Source organism: Rhinatrema bivittatum, chromosome 2, assembly GCF_901001135.1.
Source record: "Rhinatrema bivittatum chromosome 2, aRhiBiv1.1, whole genome shotgun sequence".
Taxonomy (NCBI): domain Eukaryota; kingdom Metazoa; phylum Chordata; class Amphibia; order Gymnophiona; family Rhinatrematidae; genus Rhinatrema; species Rhinatrema bivittatum.
In genome coordinates this window covers 51,776,073-51,794,856 of record NC_042616.1, presented here as the reverse complement: position 1 = coordinate 51,794,856, position 18,784 = coordinate 51,776,073, and the positions used below count along the sequence as shown (strand labels likewise).

At 46.4% G+C, this 18,784-nt stretch overlaps 1 protein-coding gene across 1 annotated transcript in view; it reads right to left on the bottom strand.

Annotated features, from left to right (window-relative positions):
- The window catches only part of LOC115083210 (SCO-spondin-like), a 508,366-nt gene that overhangs the window by 451,596 nt on the left and 37,986 nt on the right, over window positions 1-18,784 (bottom strand). The window contains exons 11-14 of the mRNA XM_029587016.1: window positions 8,135-8,297; window positions 7,329-7,569; window positions 6,708-6,846; window positions 2,865-2,991 (exon numbers count right to left, since the gene is read on the bottom strand). Of these exons, the coding sequence (XP_029442876.1) occupies window positions 2,865-2,991; window positions 6,708-6,846; window positions 7,329-7,569; window positions 8,135-8,297 (670 nt within the window). The remainder of the gene's footprint in view (window positions 1-2,864; window positions 2,992-6,707; window positions 6,847-7,328; window positions 7,570-8,134; window positions 8,298-18,784) is intronic.

Genomic DNA, 18,784 nt, shown 5'->3' with positions numbered 1-18,784 from the left:
TTGAGCAAAGGCAGACAGGAATAACATGAGACAAAGGCAAGAGAGGGAAAAAAGAACCAAAATCTACATATAGACTATTTCTTCACTCTGCAGCAAAAGCTGATCCAAACACTTTGGTCTAATCTGTCCACCTCCAAGCTTTCATTGGACCCTCTGTTTCTCAATCTATTTGTCGGTCAAGAAATTGTGTTATTTGATCCTGCAATCACTTATTTATCCTTTGCTGACTCTTCCATTGTGGTTGGACTTTGTACGTCAGGGAGGTTAGCGTATGCTCTGAAATCCTGGTACAAAGACACTTACTGCTTGTTGAACACTGACAGTGCACAGTGGCAGAGCTGTTTGTGGGGAATAGTGGGGAATGCTGCAGGTGAAGGCTGAGGTATACTGACAGAGAGCCTGAGGACTGGAACAGCAGGAGGCCATATTTAAAAGTTGCATGTAGAGATCACGTGATGCGGTGAGCCTGGTGGGATGCAGCCACTAGAGCTCCGGGTGCCACCCCTCTGAAATAAGTGTATTTAATCATTTTTTTACCATTTGGTCCCATTTCTGATTTAATCTGCTGAATTCTCGGGAGTTGCAGACTAGTTCTGGAGCTTTATGATGTGAAGAATTTGATCGGGCAGTATGACAACGAGGCCAGCTCATAGAGAGAAGGAAAAAGGTAAAGCGCCTGATACTAAGTTGGCCGACTGACAAGAATCTCTCATGGTTGCTTCCTCTGACGAGCTGACCATTACCCGGCTCACAACAGCTTTCGTGACTGTCCTTGAGCATGAATTTGAAGGTGCCTCCAACCACATTGTGGAACTGAAAGACCCTATCCAAGATACTGGTAGGCACTTGGAGGTAGCAGAAGGCAGCATTTCTGTGGTGGAGGACGACACCCTAGCATTTACCTCATGAGTGGTTCAGCTAAAAATGAAGCTCAAAGTCGCGGAGGAGAAGGTAGATGATGTAGAAAACAGATCACGATGCAAGAACCTGGCAAGTATCCAAAAACCAAGAAGATCCCATGCTACTGATGCAATTAATAGCAGTGGCTATTCCCTAAATAAACTTGATTAATAGCAGGTAATGGAATTCTACTCCAAGAACTTATCCAAACCTTTTTTGAACCCAGCTACACTAACTGCACTAATCACATTCTCTGGCAACAAATTCCAGAGCTTTATCGTGCGTTGAGTGAAAAAGAATTTTCTCCGATTAGTCTTAAATGTGCTACTTGCTAACTTCATGGAATGCCCCTAGTCCTTCTATTATTCGAAAGTGTAAATAACCGATTCACATCTACTCGATCAAGACCTCTCATGATCTTAAAGATCTCTATCATATCCCCCCTCAGCCGTCTCTTCTCCAAACTGAACAGCCCTAACCTCTTCAGCCTTTCCTCATAGAGGAGCTGTTCCATCCCCTTTATCATTTTGGTTGCCCTTCTCTGTACCTTAGGAATTGTTAGGAAGGGAATGGCAAATAAAACTATGGATGTCATAATGCCTCTATATCGCTTCATAGTGAGACCGCACCTTGAATACTGTGTACAATTCTAGTCGCTGCATCTCAAAAAAGATATAGTTGCACTGAAGAAAGTGCAGAGAAGGGCGACAAAATGATAAGGGGCTAGGAACAGCTGCCCTATAAGGAAAGGCTAAAGAGATTAGGGCTGTTCAGTTTGGAGAAGAGATGGGTTTAAAAAAGGTTTTGATAAGTTCCTGGAGGAGAAGTCCATAAACTTCCATTAATCAATAAGGAATAGCCACTGCTTCTTACCAGCATTAGTAGCTTGGAATCTTTCTAATCATTTGGGTACATGCCAAGTATTTGTGACTTGGATTGGCCACTTTTGGACAAAGGATACTGGGCTTGATGGACCTTTGGTCTGTCCCAGTATGGCATATCTTATGTTCTTATGATTCTTATGATCTTAGAGCTGCAATGTGAGAGGAGGCTGTAGGATCTCATCCTTGCCAGTGGCAGAGAGATTTACAGCATACTACTGATAGACTGCAGGAGTCTACACCCAAAGGAAAGGAACTTGTACAAGGAAGCCCTAGGGGATACTGCCCAGAAGTGTAATGCATCAGATCACACAGTATACAGGATTTCTGTTGCCTTTACCAGGGACTGTATCCAAGATTGCGTTTTCCGGATTGCTGAACTTTATTTCGTGTATTGAAATACACTATCCCAAAGTGTGCCACCCATGAGGTTATCCCTCTGCACCACATTAAACCACAAAAGGATTATTTTTTTTAACAACAGGTGACTACATGCAGTCTGTCTTTTGCTGGAAGGTATAAGAAGACCTAATAACAGTACCCAGGACCTTTAAATACTGACTTTTCCCCCAGGAAAGAACCCCAGGATTATGCAGAGCAATCTGGTCCCAGCTCCCCAAAGGGAGCCCCTGCAACAGACAAGCTAGTGGAATAGGGGCAATGGTAGGAACTGGGAGCACATGCGTATTATCTGGCGCATGGTATTTCGAGGAGTCTGCAACAACGTGCATAGTTTTTTAAGAGTAAAATGTGTCCGTAGAAAAAGCAGATGCAAATCTCTGCTAGTACTTTTTCCCTCGGGCAATTTTGAAAAGCAAAATATGTGCCTACTCTCCCTTTGGGAACTGGTGCAAAGTCCGCAGGGGAAAAACTTTGCAGCTACCTGCAGACATTTTGAATATTGCCTCCTGTATGGTGGAGCTGGGATCCCATCACCATTCTCTGGCTCCTGGTATTTATAGCTTGATCAGAGTTCTCGTGAGCACCATCTGACGCCTGATATTGAACGATCAGCATTGCAGCGGGGGATCCCTGTGACTTATCGGCTGGTGCTGCCCTGGAGCAGCGAGCCCCTGCACTTACCTGAGGTCCGGAGCTGGACAGCTGTTTTGTACGCAGTGACGACGAGAGCGCGCAGGCAGCTTGCAGCCCCGTTACTCCCACAGGCGACGTTCTCTGCGGTGATCAGCAGCTTCCCGTCCACAAAATCCTACAAATCAAGCAGGACAAAACATAACCCAAATAGCGCCTGAAGCCCACGGCGCCAAGGAAGAGAAGAGTGAGAAAGAGAACTTGCCCTTTGTCTATGGGAAAAAAGTTTAGTGAATCGGGTCCTCAGCTTTTCAAAATTTAGCCCTCTCTTTATATAGATGGGAGTTTTCAGAAGCCATTTACCTGCATAAATGGCCTTTTAAATGGGTAAAAAGGCTTTTTATTTATTTATCTAAAAGATTTATATTCCACTCATATCTATAGTTCAAGGTGGATTACGTTAAAAAAAACATCCATGATCTTAAAAAAAAACTTCAAACAAGATACTAAAACAGAACAACAGTAAACAGAAAAGACACCTTCTATTGAGACTGCAGGATTGCACTGAGACATGGAAGGTAACTTTCAAAGCTGCTTGCGTGTGCCCAAGTCCTTACGTATAAGGGCGCACGGTAATTTACTACTGTATTTTATTACCTGCGTGGAAACGATCTCTGCGGGTTATAAAATTCAAGTTACGCAGGTAAATCTGTCATACACACCTGAAGGGCCCTCTGTAATGTCTCTTTTTTTTTTTTTAGGTGGAAAGTTCATGCCTGCTATTAAAATAACACACGTTTTCCTACACGGCTGAAAATCCGCTTAAGCGCAGATGGCCAACTGGCAGGCACAAATCCTGACCAAGCTTTAGAAAACGCAAGCTAATTTCCACAGAGAATGAAACATCCAGTCTGCTTTCTTGTTATTGATATTCCAATGATTAAGTAAAACTGCATCCAGTTATTTGCTCTGCTACCCACTTCTGAATACCCTTGAATTACTGACACACTCCTCTTTATTTTGGGTTAAGTGCCTGCCAAGTTTAAACTGGAATTGCTCTTCAAACCCCCCCCCCCAGCCTGACGATTTTCCACTGCAAGCTATCCAGCCTCACAGTGCTCAATGGTTGCATGAAAGATCTACGACTTGCCTCAGATTTAAATCAGGGATCACTGTCCACCCCCTGCCTCCTTGGAGGAGGGACCAGGCATGAATCAGTCCCGGGTACTGTTTGCCTCCTGGTCCCTGCTGGCACAACAGACCTCGTCTCAGGCATACCTGGGAACTCTCCGGAATTAGCCCAGAGGCTCCGGAAATGTAGACAAATTACCGGGTCTCCAGGCAGGACCATAAAACTATCTGGTACCTTGGCTGACGTCTGGCCCATGTGAGAGAGCGAGAGAGAGAGAGAGATGGAGAGAGCACTTTCAACTCAGGGTGGGTTGGGCAAGGGCAGTGTTACACTGGTCTGCCTAGGGTGCTACAGACCTTTGCACCGGCCCTGTGCACGAGGATTGCAGAGGCCCATGGTAAAGAATGCCTGTTGTTGTTTGTTGGAGGAGAGAAGAGAGAAACTGTGTTGTGTCGCTGTACCTGCTCTCCTCTCCCCACTCTACACCCTCCCCCCTGCTCCCCCCGCTCCGCCTCCTGCTTCCATGCCCCCCCCCCCCCCCGACTAATCTTGAGTAGAACTGGAAAGGATGTGGTTAGTGCAGTTAGTGTAGCTGGGTCCAAAAAAGGTTTGGATAAGTTCTTGGAGGAGAAATCCATTAACTGCTATTAATCAAGTTTACTTAGGGAATAGCCACTGCTATTAATTGCATCAGTAGCATGGGATCTTCTTAGTGTTTGGGTAATTGCCAGGTTCTTGTGGCCTGGTTTTGGCCTCTGTTGGAAACAGGATGCTGGGCTTGATGGACCCTTGGTCTGACCCAGCATGGCAATTTCTTATGTTCTTAAGTTCCCAAATATGTGTCTTAGGATTGCTGTTCCTAACTCTGGACCTGTGTTCATTCCAGACCACCTAAGATCTTCACTTACTCCTGTCCCTTTCTCTGTTCTCTCCTTCTTCTGCCTTGATCTGCTTTTCCTGCTTCTTTGGATGGACCTCTCATACCCTTAACCCTGGCCCAGTTTCCAACCTAGACTTTGCATGTGGTTTCATCCTGCTAGCATTCCCGGCGGGTCCTGTTCTCGGCTCGTCTAACGCTACCTCTGCGGGCCGGTGCCTTGGCTTTTAACAATTTCCTGCAGGTCTCAGCCAGGGCCGGTGCTTCCATTAGGCAAAACTAAGCAGTTGCCTAGAGCGCCAAGATTTGGGGGGGGGGGGGGGGGGCGTCAAAATCCTAGCGGTGTGTGAGATCTAAAGGGGGTGCTACACCAGAGCTAATGCTACCAAAGAAGGGAGTGCAATGCTGGAGCCACTGATGTGGGTAGGAGGGAGTGCAATGCTGGAGCCACTGATGTGGGTAGGAGGGAGTGCAATGCTGGAGCCACTGATGTGGGTAGGAGGGAGTGCTGGGCTGGAGCCACTGATGTGGGTAGGAGGGAGTGCAATGCTGGAGCCACTGATGTGGGTAGGAGGGAGTGCTGGGCTGGAGCCACTGATGTGGGTAGGAGGGAGTGCAATGCTGGAGCCACTGATGTGGGTAGGAGGGAGTGCAATGCTGGAGCCACTGATGTGGGTAGGAGGGAGTGCTGGGCTGGAGCCACTGATGTGGGTAGGAGGGAGTGCAATGCTGGAGCCACTGATGTGGGTAGGAGGGAGTGCTGGGCTGGAGCCACTGATGTGGGTAGGAGGGAATGCTGGCCTGGAGCTCTTACTAATAGGTAAGTTGGGGGGTGGGGGGGGGAGTGAATAACCAAAGGTTTGCCTAGGGCAGCAAACAGGCTTGCGCTGGCCCTGGGCTCAGCAGTGTCTCTTGCCACTGAGGATAGCTGGGACCTGCGTCATGGTAAGTTCCCATTCGGGAGGGATGAAAGGTGGGTGGGAGGGTCTGGGGTTGGACACGGAAGGGGGCTCTTGGTACATCTTGGGGAGATAGAGAGGGGAGAGGGCTGCCTCTAAGGGGGCTCTTTCTTTTGGGCCTAGGGAATGTGGACTCTGCTCAGGGAGAAATGTCGGGCCTCACATGTTGAAGGAAGTTTGGGAGAGAGAGAATCCCACCCGCTAACCAGCTCTTACATTTCAAGCCAGTTGGCATGGGGGATCTTCCACACAGATCTAGGCATCTTTGGCCTTACGGGTGCACATTTAAAATTTAGCACTTGTTTCAAGGCCGTTGTTAACATTTTTGGACTTACCAAGCCCACGGACAATAGCAGGTGTGAAGCCTCATTTGCTCGTAACGCTCCCTCGTTTACATATGAGGATATGCTAGCTTTTGCAGCATCCTGCTGATGGGTTGGGGCACTGGGTTAACAGGCACCTGAGTACACAGCTCCCTAACTTTAGCATGCACAAAACAGCCTTAACTTGCTTGTTTAAGTTTTTGTACATAAGCCCCCGTGAGTTGCTTAAGCCTCTCTTTCTAGGATTTGTGTTGCAGGCCCTGAAAGGCCTTTTCGTAGCCCTTCTCTGAACCGCTCCCCCCCCCCCCCCCCCCCTCTCAACGCCCTTGCAAAAGTACGACTTCCAGAAGTGAGCACAGTATTCGGGGTAGGGTCTCATGAGTGACCTTTACAAGGGAAATATTACCTCCTGCTCCTACTGGGGATACCCTCTCCTTCTAAAATAAAGCCTTTGTGAAAATGCGCCTAAGACGTTCTCCCAACTCCAGGGAAAATCCTGCCACCCGTTCTGCTACATGTCCTCCCTACCTCTCTGTCACAGACCCTAGGTGTGAAGCGCTGAGGGAACAGCCGCATAGAAGATGGAGGAAGCCCTTCTCTTACCTGCACCAGGGTGTAGTCACATGGCCCCTGGAAGGAGAATCTCTTGCGATCAAAGGTGACGTAGTGCGAGTCTCCCACCCTCGAGCACTCGGCTGCACACTTCTCCTGGGAGCAGTGCCAGCGGCCCCCCTGACACATGCTGTGTGGAGAGAGAGAAAAAAGAGATAGGGGGCAGCGCCTGATCTCTGCACTGTATGTGAAGACCTGCATGTGGGGGTGACAGTCTTTCTCAGCAGACACCCAACCACAACTGGGTGAGCAGCCCACGGCACAACTGCTCTAGCCGAATTTACCGTGTTGATTGGCGCACACCTTGGCCTCTTCTGCCTTTTGTTCCAACACATGGGTAAGAGATGTGCTCTGCACCGGGCCTTCGTGGAGCTCACGGGCTGGGAGGGGGCGGGAAATGTGACTGCAGCAGCCTCCGGAGAGACAACAGGCTGGCACCAATAGCAGGGCTGAATCAGGCCCAGCCTGGCTCAGGATTATCTGGGAGGGCACAACTAGAATTGTGAGCTAGTTGTATACCAGTCGGCAAGGCTCCCAAGCCCCCTGCCTTTGTCTCCCCAGTTACAGGGTCGGCAGTGCACCAGGTGGTAGGTAGGGTGTGGTGGCTCTTACCATTGGTTGCATCTCTGCCTGATGCTCTGTCCTGGGAGATATTTCTGGCGCCGGTGGTAGCAGGGGCACTGCTCTTCCCTCACACAGACCCCCTCCTGCAAGTACAGGCCCGGAGGACACTCGCAGCCGCTCACACACTCGTCCCGGCAGGGGCCCTCCTCAGAGGCGCCCACGGTGGCACAGCTGGGCGGGCAGGAGGACACACAGTCGGAGTACACCTTGCCCTTCCCACACTGCTTCTCTGTGGAGAGAAACACACACACACGCTCTCAGTATAGTGCAGGATAGAGGGAAATGGCTAACAGTTACAGGGTTTGTCACCTGCTTAAAATCAAACATACTGGGTCATGCACCGTGCTGCACTAATCGAACAACAGGCACAAACAGATTTCTCAAAATGAACCCAGGAAGTCCAGACATTTTTCGCTGATGACAATGCCTCTCTCTCCAGGCGTACGTACGGAAGAAAGCAGTCATTGCATCAGAGCAGTCCACATTGCATTGGCCCATGCAACAGAAGGAGGAGGAGTCACATCTTGCCCGCCCGCATTGGCAGGAGAGGAGGAGGTGCCAGCGTCATGTGGGTCGGCCCCACTTACAAGAAGAAATGATGCCCTGCAGCTGGAGCTGAATCACCCAGGGAGCCATTTGCCCTCCAGCCAGCCCTGGTCCTGTCAGGATCGAAAAAGCAAGGACAGAGGATGGGTGCGCTGCGTCACTCGGAGCAAGCTGCAAGCCTGTCTCTTGAAGCCCAAGGTCGCAGTGACAAAGGCCCTGCATGAGAATGGGGGAACTGCACCACCTACCACAGAATCCCTGCCTCCTCCAGTCAATGAAGATGTGCTGCTGGGCACACTCCCGGGCGTAGCTTGCGAAGGTGGCACACACGGCGGCACGCCTCCTCTCGTCCCCGCCTTCTTCCCGGCAGTACGTGTACACACAGGTGTCATGGAAGCCCCTTGCATCCACCTGCCACAAAGCCACAGCACAGTGAGCACAAGACCACCACGCCTCCCCCCCCCTTTCTCCTTTCTCCTCCCCCTCCTCCACCAGTAACCGCCCCTCCCTACAAGGCCTTCCTGCTCTGTGTGCTAGTGCCAGCTTATTTTATTTTTATTCTATTTATATACTGCTACATCAAACCTGTGTGGATTACATATGGCACATACACATAACATAACGTTGAAATACAATTAGGTTAACCCAAACAAAAGGGATAGAGAGGAGAAAATATCATAGACACTTTCGTCACTTTCTACAGTGCTGGCTTGCAGTCAGATTAAAGAGCAAACAGGAGTCCGTGTTGCCGGAGGTGAGGGCAGGTGGGTTTTGTCTGTCCTGCCAGATCCTTCAGGGAGAGATGAGGAAGAGGGAGGCAGGGATGGAGACAGAGTGTCAGAGCGTGTACAGGTGGAGAGGGCACAGTCAGGAGGAGAGGGTCAGCAGACAAAGTACAGACGGAACAGAGGTGCAGAGTGAGATTCCGGTGAAGAGACAGCAATCGTGAGGAGAGCACACAAAGCCATAGAAAGAACACAAGAAGAGACTGCTTCCAAGGAAAAGACAGCACCGACGGAAAGCGAGCTACCAAAGTGAGAGAAAATGCTACCAATGGCAAGGAAGTAATAACGGAAAAGGAATTGCAAGTGGAAAATGAGAAATAATGGAGATTAAGAGCACTGCAAATGGCAAGAGAGAGAAGCAGAGATAAGAGAGGTGGGAGGGGGAGAGAGCGAGAGAGAGCAGTGAGAGAGAAAAACAGAGCACTGCAAGTGGAGAGAGTGCAGTGATGAAGAGAATGCTACCAACAGAGACAGCACAGGGATGGAGAGTGTTATTTGAGAGAGAGCAGTGTTGGAGAGAGAGCTTGCAGGGAAGGCTGCATTGTTAGACAAAGCCTTTAAGTCTAACACAGTCTCAGTTTGTCTTTCTGTTGTAAGACAGTGCCTCTCCCACAATAAATTTGTGTTAAATCTACCCAAAACCAAGATTATTGTCTTGCAGAAGTCTAGTGTTGCTCCCATGCCCTCCTATTTTCATTTTGATAATTTGGAGTTACCAGTTGTACCTCATGCAAAAAGTCTGGGTGTACCGACTGATGCGAATTTGATTTCCAAGATCAAATTAAGCCTGTGGTTAAAGCTGTCTTTATTAAGCTGCGCCTACTCCTGTAAGTCTTTACTTGCCATATCTGATGTGGTTCAGGCCTTCGTTCTACCACAAGGAACATTCCATCTATATAGGATTGCCGGCATGCACTATTAGAGCACTGCAGATTTTACGACTGATCTTGGGGCAAGCCCTGCGAGCTCACATTACCCCAGTCTTGCAGGAGTTATACTAGTTACCTGTCCAATGATGAATTAAATACAGAACTGCCTTGTTAATCCACAGAATGTTAGGTGAAGACTCTTTTCCCTGGATGAATACAATGTTTCTTATTTATAGCCCTACTCATGCACTTAGATCTTCACATCAAAGTCAACTTGATGTTCCATCGGTCTGATGTACAGGTCTTGCGGAGACCTGAGAGAGATCATTTTCAGTGGCTGGACTGTAACGTGCTTTTTCTCGGTCCTACCTGCTAGCTCTTTAAGAACATTACAGTTATTATAGAACGCAACGGCCAGAGTTCGATCACATAACTCCTATTTTGAATTTTGGTTGCCCTACATTGGCTCCCAGTTAAGTTTAGAACTGACTATGAAATTTTATGCTTATTATATAAATCAATCCATAGAGAGAAAACAGAATGGCTAAATGCTTCATTACATTTGCATATCCCACAGAGAAACTTGAGGTCGGTGAATAAAGGCTTGTTAACTCTTCCTTCTGTTCGATCCACACACTTGACTGAAATGAGAGAAAGAGCAATCTCGATTGCTGGCCCTAAACTTTGGAATTCTCTCCCCACTGATTTAAGATTGCAAAAAGACTTCCTGATTTTTAAAAAGAACTTAAAGTCTTGGCTGTTCACGCTTGCATATGAGAGTTGTGTAGTGAAAGCGGATTAAGGCTCATGGATTATAGTGATGTTAAATTATATAATGATTTGGGTTTTATTATTGTCTTTATTTTAGATGTGTTTTAAGTTTTCTTTTATACTTTTAATTTTGTGATGCGTTTTATTCATATTTATAATTGTACATGATTATATGATTGTTTTATTTTTGTATATTTGTAAACTGTTACTACTGAGTACAGAATGACGGTATAGAAATTTAATAAATAAATAAATCTTGTGGAAGTCTTTTGCAGGAAAGCTTTTGTCTAATTACTTGTACAGAAACTTTCAGAAAAGCAGGCATTTGTGTGACTAATGAAATTCTTTATATTCTGAGAGTTTTAGGTTGGCATCTGCTATCCGGCTTCTGGCTTCGGGCTCTAGCAAGTGTCACTTTCTGTGTTAGGCCTTATTTGATATGTGAGATTATTATGTGTGAGGTTCATAATCTGAAGGTTTAGCAAGATAACTCAGAAGTTATCCCGCTAAATGAATATTTGGGCACTTATGTGGTTAAATTTTGGCCAGATAATTTTTTGTCTAGTTAAACTTTGGCCAGATAAATTGGGAGCATTCTGAGGGCGTAAATGGAAGCCAAGGTAGCTGGCTATGTTAGCCGGCTAAATCTCATGTTCAGAATTAGCCAGATAATTCATCCAGCTAACTCTGGTCGGCCCATACACCTGTCCTAAAGTTAGCTGGATAAATTCGACTTCAAGATAATTGGATATATTCGGCGGTGCAAGTGTGCCACTGAATATATAGACTAAGTTAACCAGATAAGTTTATTTGACTGACCAGCCGAGCAGCACAATGGCTGAATGTGGGCCTCTATGTTTTTATTGTATACGGTCTGAGCACTACGTGCTATGCCTTCTGTTTTGTAGATTCATTGCAGTTTTATTGTGGGTTTCCGTGCTGCTTTACCTATTGTTCAGAATATACCTTTGTGAGTTTTTGTAATGTTTAATTTTTTTTCTGTTCTGTACTCAGATATTTTGTCGACTGTTTGTATTTTGCTGATTTTATTCTATGTGTTTATTGTTATCCGCTAAGATTTTCTGATTAGCGGACTATAAATTATTGAAATAAATAAATAAATAAATAAATGTACACCGCCTACATCTGTGGACACAAGCGGCATCAACATTTTTAAATAAATAAATGGCGGGAGTATGTCAAAAGGTTATTCTGTGGACAGAGAGCTCCAGCAGTTACTAGAGGGTGGAAGAGGGCAAATGATGGAGAAAGTGCTGAGGGTAGGAAGAGCACTCCTGGTGGGCAGAAACTGTCATTAGAATGAGAGCTTCCTATGGAGAGAGCGACAGCAGGAGGCATGCACTGCTGGAGAGACCATGGCGATGGAAAGAGCTCTCTTATAGACACAGCATCAATTAGCAAGAGAATTCCCACCCCCACCCCCAAAAAAAAGACACTAAAGCAGGGGAGGTCACGTGATGTGGTGAGCCAAGAAATACGTGGTTTCCTGGGCTCTGGGCACCATCCCCCTTCATTGGGAAAAATCTGCAGCATCCGGCCCCATAACTTCATACTTTTCTGAGGAATACATTGTGCCTACATCAATAGATAAATATATGCATAAATCACCAGGAACAATGCTCTTGAAGGGGGGGTATGAAAGAGAGAAAACCCAAAGATGATGCCTGAGAAAATGGCCACAGAGGGAGGAGATTCTCTGGAGCCTGCATTCCCTCTGGCTTCTCTCTTGGCACAATCACGGAGAAGGTAACTAATGCAGTAGTTGCTGCCCTGGACATTAAACTAAACAGCATCTCAGACCAGATCACTGATCTTAAAAGTTCTCTGGCTGAGATCCTGGCACGGCTAGTCATGGCGGAAAGCAGGACAGCCAGCTTAGAAGATGATTTGACTGCCACTGCGGTACAGATTGCTAAGCTCGAGAAATAGCTGGGAGCACAAGAGGAGAAACTGGAAGACCTAAAGAGTAGGTCTTGCAGGTACAATATTCAAGTTTTGGGGCTCCCAGAATCTATCCTTGATAAGAATTTGGCAGAGGTTTTGGAAAACTGGCTACCAGAGGTTCTGGAGCTCTCAACCTTGTCGACTAACCTAAAAATTGAGAGGGTTCATAGACTGGTAAGCAGGAAAGAAGGAGACTCGAGACCCAGGATTGTGATTGTCCGGATACTGAACTGGTCCCATAAACAAGACATTATGCAGTCCTACCGCACAAACCAGGACATCAAGTACCAAGGAGTGCATGTCTGTCTCTTCCAGGATTAGTCGACGCAAGTTACTCAGCATCGCAAGGCATTCAACCCTATTTGTGCAGCCTGATATGTGTGCCTGAGTTTGAAACCAACTTGGAGACTACGGCTCACCCAGAATCCTTTGCTGCCTTGGCTTGCTTGCAGTTCTGGCCATGGGAACCTTAACTGCCCTATTGACCCTGATTTGGAGAAACTACAGGAGACATCTGGACTGCAGCAGGAGATGTCAAAAACTTATGATGGAAGATCATGGGGTCACAGAAAAGCAGAAGGAAAAGGTTAAAATCTCACAGGCTAATGTTTCCACTAATTGGTACCAGCGAAACCAGAGTCTTGAAACCTCCCTGAGGATGAAAACCTGACAGGACAAAGGACTAACGAAGATTGATGTGAACATCAGGCAAGTGGGCCTCAATTTGGGAGGGGGATCAAGATAACTTAGGTTTAATTTATCTTGTTTTGACACAAGAAACTTAATACATGGTACTCTCATGGATCCCTATTAGGGATTATTGTATGTTTTTTACCTATAAAAAAGCAGCACTCACTGATATACAGTGAGACACAGAGTAGTGCTTCTCTACAGAGAGAACTGCTACTCTGTTCCTCCCAAAGATACCTATATTGCTTATTGATATGCAATAATATATTTAAATTTGTTTCTACTAAATTTGGTATGGTACCTTTGTGTTCATGGGGCAGTGCTTTTAAGCTGATTTAGCGCTTAACAAGCCTTAGCAACCAAACAAGTGAAATTCTCTCTTCAGTTCCCTGCAAGTCTGCGGGTCTGGCACTTGAAACAAATGCAGGTGTTTGACGATATCTCCCAGGGTAAAGTCTTCCTGGAAGATCTCCCTTAGTGGACGCAGAGCTAACATAGCCTGCTTTGACTTACTTTTGGGCTAGTTTTGTTTCTTTTTGAGCTTTGAATAAAGCTGGGTTATTTTGGCATGGCGTCAGCTGTGCGGTCAACTCTTGCGATTTCTGAGAACAAAAGGAATCTGTGATGCAGCGCCTGCACAATGAAGAAGACATCGTGTGGAAGCCTTGGTGAGTCAGCACTCTGAGCTTTCAGCTATTAGCAGATTAGACTTACTAACGGGCTGATACAGTAAAGTCTGCGGGAGAGTGGGCATTCGCCCACTCTCCCGGCGCATGCACCGGCCACTCGCCGGTGCGCGCAATTCAGTATTTAAATTAGGTCCGGCGGTAGATCCGGGTAAAAGGAGGCGCTAGGGACACTAGCGCGTCCCTAGCGCCTCCTTTTTGACAGGAGCGGCAGCTGTCAGCGGGTTTGACAGCCGATGTTCAATTTTGACAGCATCGGTTCTTGAGCCCGCTGACAGCCATGGGCTCGGAAACCGGACGCCAGCAAAAATTCTGAAAGTAAAATGTGCGGCTTGGCTGCACATTTTACTTTCTGTATCCCGTGCGCATACCTAATAGGGCCATCAACATGCATTTGCATGTTGATGGCCCTATTAGGTGCCGCGGGTTGGACGCACGTTTTCCTTCCCTTACTGAATAAGGGGTAAGGGAAAACACGCGTCCAATAGCAGGCTAACAGTGCGCTCCGTCGGAGCGGACTGTACTGTATCGGCCTGTAAATGAGGCGTTAAGCTTTCCTGTCCAGCTCTGGCCATTGCCGATGCATCAGATCTCAGTAGTCTGCGGGAGCAGCTGGCCTAGCGCTGCAGTGCCTGCACTCTGCAAATGGCATAGCTCAGAGGCTTTTGTGAGCTTGATGATTTATTCCAAAAACACCATTGCAATTTGCTGTGTCCGACTCTCAAATCCTTCTCTCCTCAGGCGGCGCCGGGTAGGTGCTTCTCCAGCTTCATTCTAGAAGTATCTTTTGCTGCCGTTGTTTCGTCGTAATGGAGAGTCATGCCAGAGACGGCTCCTTCTCGCCATGGGAATAGAGTGAGCATTTGGTATAATAGGAGGGGTGTTTGGGCCTCCAGCTTTTTTGCAGTACATCTTCATCTTGGCCCCCAAGTTCCCGGAGTCTCACCGAAGGCGACTCCGGGAACTTGGTCAGCATCTCTGCTCCAGAAGGGACCTTTTCGCCATTCTCACTCATGAGTGATACCCCCAGGCCATATTTATAAATGAATCATTCATTCACTGCAGGTGAGGGTGACCTACTACCCTATTATCTGACGTTAACTTTCTTTGTTTATCAAGTTTCTGCGTAGAAACTTTTATACTCTGCATAGCCTTTCCAACCTTACATTGTGGTTTTACTGTTCTTTTTTCTTTTCGGGTGGGGGATGGTGCCCCTCCACATCCTAATCATACCTCAGATCGCTGAGAAGTTTTGTCGGCGTTTGACAGATGGGTTTAGGGGTGAGGAACTGGGATGGAGGGGGGAGGGGGTTTATTGGGTTTCAGCTGACACACAATTGGCATGAGGTTCTTATATCTGGGGAATTCAGGAGGAATGTTCTTTCTCGGACTGGATTATCAAACCTAGAGATGTCTTTTGTTTGGCTGTGGGTCTAGGCTGGGGGTGGGGCCTAATCTGTTTCCGAGAACCACAGACACCCCCCCCCCCTGGGGGGGGGGGGGTGTCTGTGGTTCTCGGAAACAGATTAGCACATTTCTGGCCATCAAGTTTCTATGGAACAATGGGTGACCTGGTTAAAACACAAGGAAGATATTGCTTGCCTCCAGGAGACCCATTTGACTGATATTGAAAGCCAAAAATTAAGAAAGATTGGGTAGGTTCCTGTTTCTGCTCATTGGCTCTGGGTAAGAAGGCTGGGATGGCTATCCTTCTTCACAAATATATCTCTTTCCAGGTTTATAAGGAAATTAAAGACACAGGAGGAAGGTTTTTGATTCTAATTGGATCATTCAAAGGTAGAGAAGAAACCATCTGTAATGTTTATGGTCCTAACGAGTACGATCACAGATTTTTTGAGAAGGTGGCACATTTACTGCTCCTAAATAAGAAAGGCTGGCTTTTCCTGGCAGGGTATTTTAACTGTGTGCATGATCCCCTTTCGGATAGACTCCCACCTCACAGAGCTAAGGGGGATCCTGAGCAGCACAAAGGTATTGCATATTTATGTAATGGTTTACATGCATTAGATTACTGGAGAGTGCTCAATCCTACATTAAAGGATTTTACCCACATCTCCAGGGCCCATACATCCTTATCCAGGATTGATTATATTTTGGGCTCTCAGGTCTTTTTCCATAAATTCCACCAGTCAAAGATAGGAAACATGGGCACTTCAGACCATGCCCCCGTCTGGATAGATTTTCATATTACAGAGTTTGGAGAGGGTGCCGCCTTGTGGAGGTTCCCCTCATTCCTTCGCAAAGATAAAGATTTTTGAACATTTTTTCAAACAAACGGGCCGATACAGTACAGTGCGCTCCAACGGAGCGCACTGTTAGCCGGCATTTGGACGTGCATTTTGGACGCACTAGCTTTACCCCTTATTCAGTAAGGGGTAATAGCGCATCCAAAACGCGCGTCCAACCCCCCGAACCTAATAGCTCCCGCAACATGCAAATGCATGTTGATGGCCCTATTAGGTATTCCCGCGTGATTCAGAAAGCAAAATGTGCAGCCAAACCGCACATTTTACTTTCAGAAATTAGCGCCTACCCAAAGGTAATTTCTCCAGGCACGGGGAAAGTGCACAGAAAAGCAGTAAAAACTGCTTTTCTGTGCACCCTCCGTCTTAATATCTTGACGATATTGAGTCGGAGGTCCTGAAAGTTTAAAAAAGTAAAAAAATTTTTAAAAAATTTTTTTAAATGGGCCCGTGGCTGTCGGGTCGAAAACCAGATGCTCAATTTTGTCGGCATCCAGTTTCCGAGCCCATGGCTGTCAGCGGGCTCGAGAACCGACACCAGCAAAATTGAGCGTCGGCTGTCAAACCCGCTGACAGCCGCCGCTTCCGTCAAAAAAGAGGCGCTAGGGACGCACTAGTGTCCCTAGCGCCTCTTTTTACCACCGGGCCTAATTTAAATAAATTAAGATACTGTATCGCGCGCACAGGAGAGTGGCCTGTGCGCACGCTGGGAGAAGGGGCATTCGCCCGCTCTCCCGTGTTTTTACTGTATCGGCCTGAAAATGGGATAAGCTCACCTTATACAATGCTGCCCATGTAGATTCTCCTAGGCTTTATTGGGAGCCCAGTAAGGCAGTCCTTCGGGGGGGGGGGGGGGGAGGGGAGGGGAAATAATTGCTTTCTTAAAAGGAAGGAATGCTAAATTAAATAAAACAATTTTGAATTTACATAATGCCTTACTGCGAGGGCAATTCCCAAGAGGCTTCAACACCGCGCATATTACAGTACTACCCAAACCGGGCAAGGATCCCATGTTACCAGCTTCCTACAGGCCGATCTCCTTACTTAACTGCGGCTTAAAGATTTTTGCAAAAGTCCTGGCTGACCTGGTGAGTTTCATCCTTCCTAATATTATTTAATCTCATCAAGTGGGCTTTGTTAAGTGCAGGATGGCGGAGACTCATATTATCAAACTGGTTACAGCAATGACCTTTTGTAGAAAAAGGGGAATCCCAGCTACAGCGGTGGGCTTTGACTCAGAAAAAGCTTTCGATAGAGTCTCATGGCCATGCTTATTCTCGGTGTTGGGTAGATTTGAAGTTACTAGTAGTATTTTAAAAAACATTTCCCTGCTCTATGATACCCTGTTTTCACATATTTTAGTGAATGGAGGCAAATCTGCTCCCTTCCCTATTCATAGGGGTAAGACAGGGGTGCCCTCTTTCCCTGCTTTTATACCTTCTCTCTATAGATCCTCTTCTTCAAATAATTATGGAAGACAAACCTATTTCGGGCCTTGAAATAGAAGGCACGTCTTTTAAAATTGCAGCATTTGCAGATGACGTTTTAATTTTTCTTACCTACCCCAAAGCCTCGTTATCTAAAGTTTTGGCTTTTCAAGACCAGTTTGGCACTTTTGTTGGACTGAAAATCAATCAGGATAAGTCAGAGGCCTTGGATGTTTCTGGGAATCTATGTCAAAATTGGGATGGGACTTTCCCTTCTCAGATGGGTTCATTCAGAAATGAAATCCCTGGGAGTTCAGATCCCTTCTGACGGGCAATCCCTTTATAAGGCAAATGTACAGCCTCTACTCCGGTCTATGAAGAGTGGATGAACTTACCACTTTCAATTACGTGCAGGGTCAAGCTACTAAAAATGTTTGAAATTCCTAAATGGCTATACTTGCTGCAAATGCTACCCATTTGGCTACTTCGAAAAGATATACGGGAGATTGAAAAATCCTTTAAGAATTTTTTATGGCAAGTTAGGAGGGCCAGACTCCCTCTAAAAATGTTACAACTACTAGTGCTACAAGGGGGGCTGAATTGCCCTAATTTATAGCATTACAATCTTGCTTATATGCTAAGAATCGTTCGGGACTGGCTTCTGGGTTCATCTTTCTCCTCTCCAAACGAACACTTACAGGTGTGGTTGGGTGGCTTCACTCTTTCTTCTATCTTACAAGTAGACTGGAGGGATCTTACGAAGGACTTAAAGTCTTTTATGGTGGTTATTTCTTATAGGCAAGCTTGGAAATTACTCTGTAAAATTTCGGGACAGATTGGACCCATCACCGCTCATCTAACCATTTGTGGAAACCCCCTTTTCCCCTCAGAGATGGTCCAAGGAGTGTTTAAAGTTTGGGAACAAAAGGGACTTACTTATATCCAGCAATTGTTCATGGGCAACATGGGTATGTTATGTAGTTTTCATGAATTACAAAGTGCCTTTCATTTACCACACAGAGATTTCTTTGCTTATTTGCAACTTCGCCACTACATTACGTCCTTGCTTAATCAAAATCCCAGTTTAGGTCTCATAAGCCAGTTAGATATGATCTTCCTCATGCGCCAACTTTTCTAAGGCTTTGCTTCTTTTAGAAGACCAGTGAGAATACACTGAGGTGTTAACACACTGGTCTCGTTGGCTAGAGGTAAAGCTGATGAATAATGAACTTCATTATTTCTTCTCTCGCATTCCGGAGATTTCAGAAAATGTTATATTGCAAGAGACACAATTCATATTTATTTAGTAGTTATATGTCTCACAATCTATGGCATTTAAAGTCAAAGCATGTCGGTCTCCTGTTTGTGAAAAATGTGAAGTTGACACAATAACTATTTACATGGTTTCTGGACCTGCTCAAAAATGTGCACCTTCCAGACT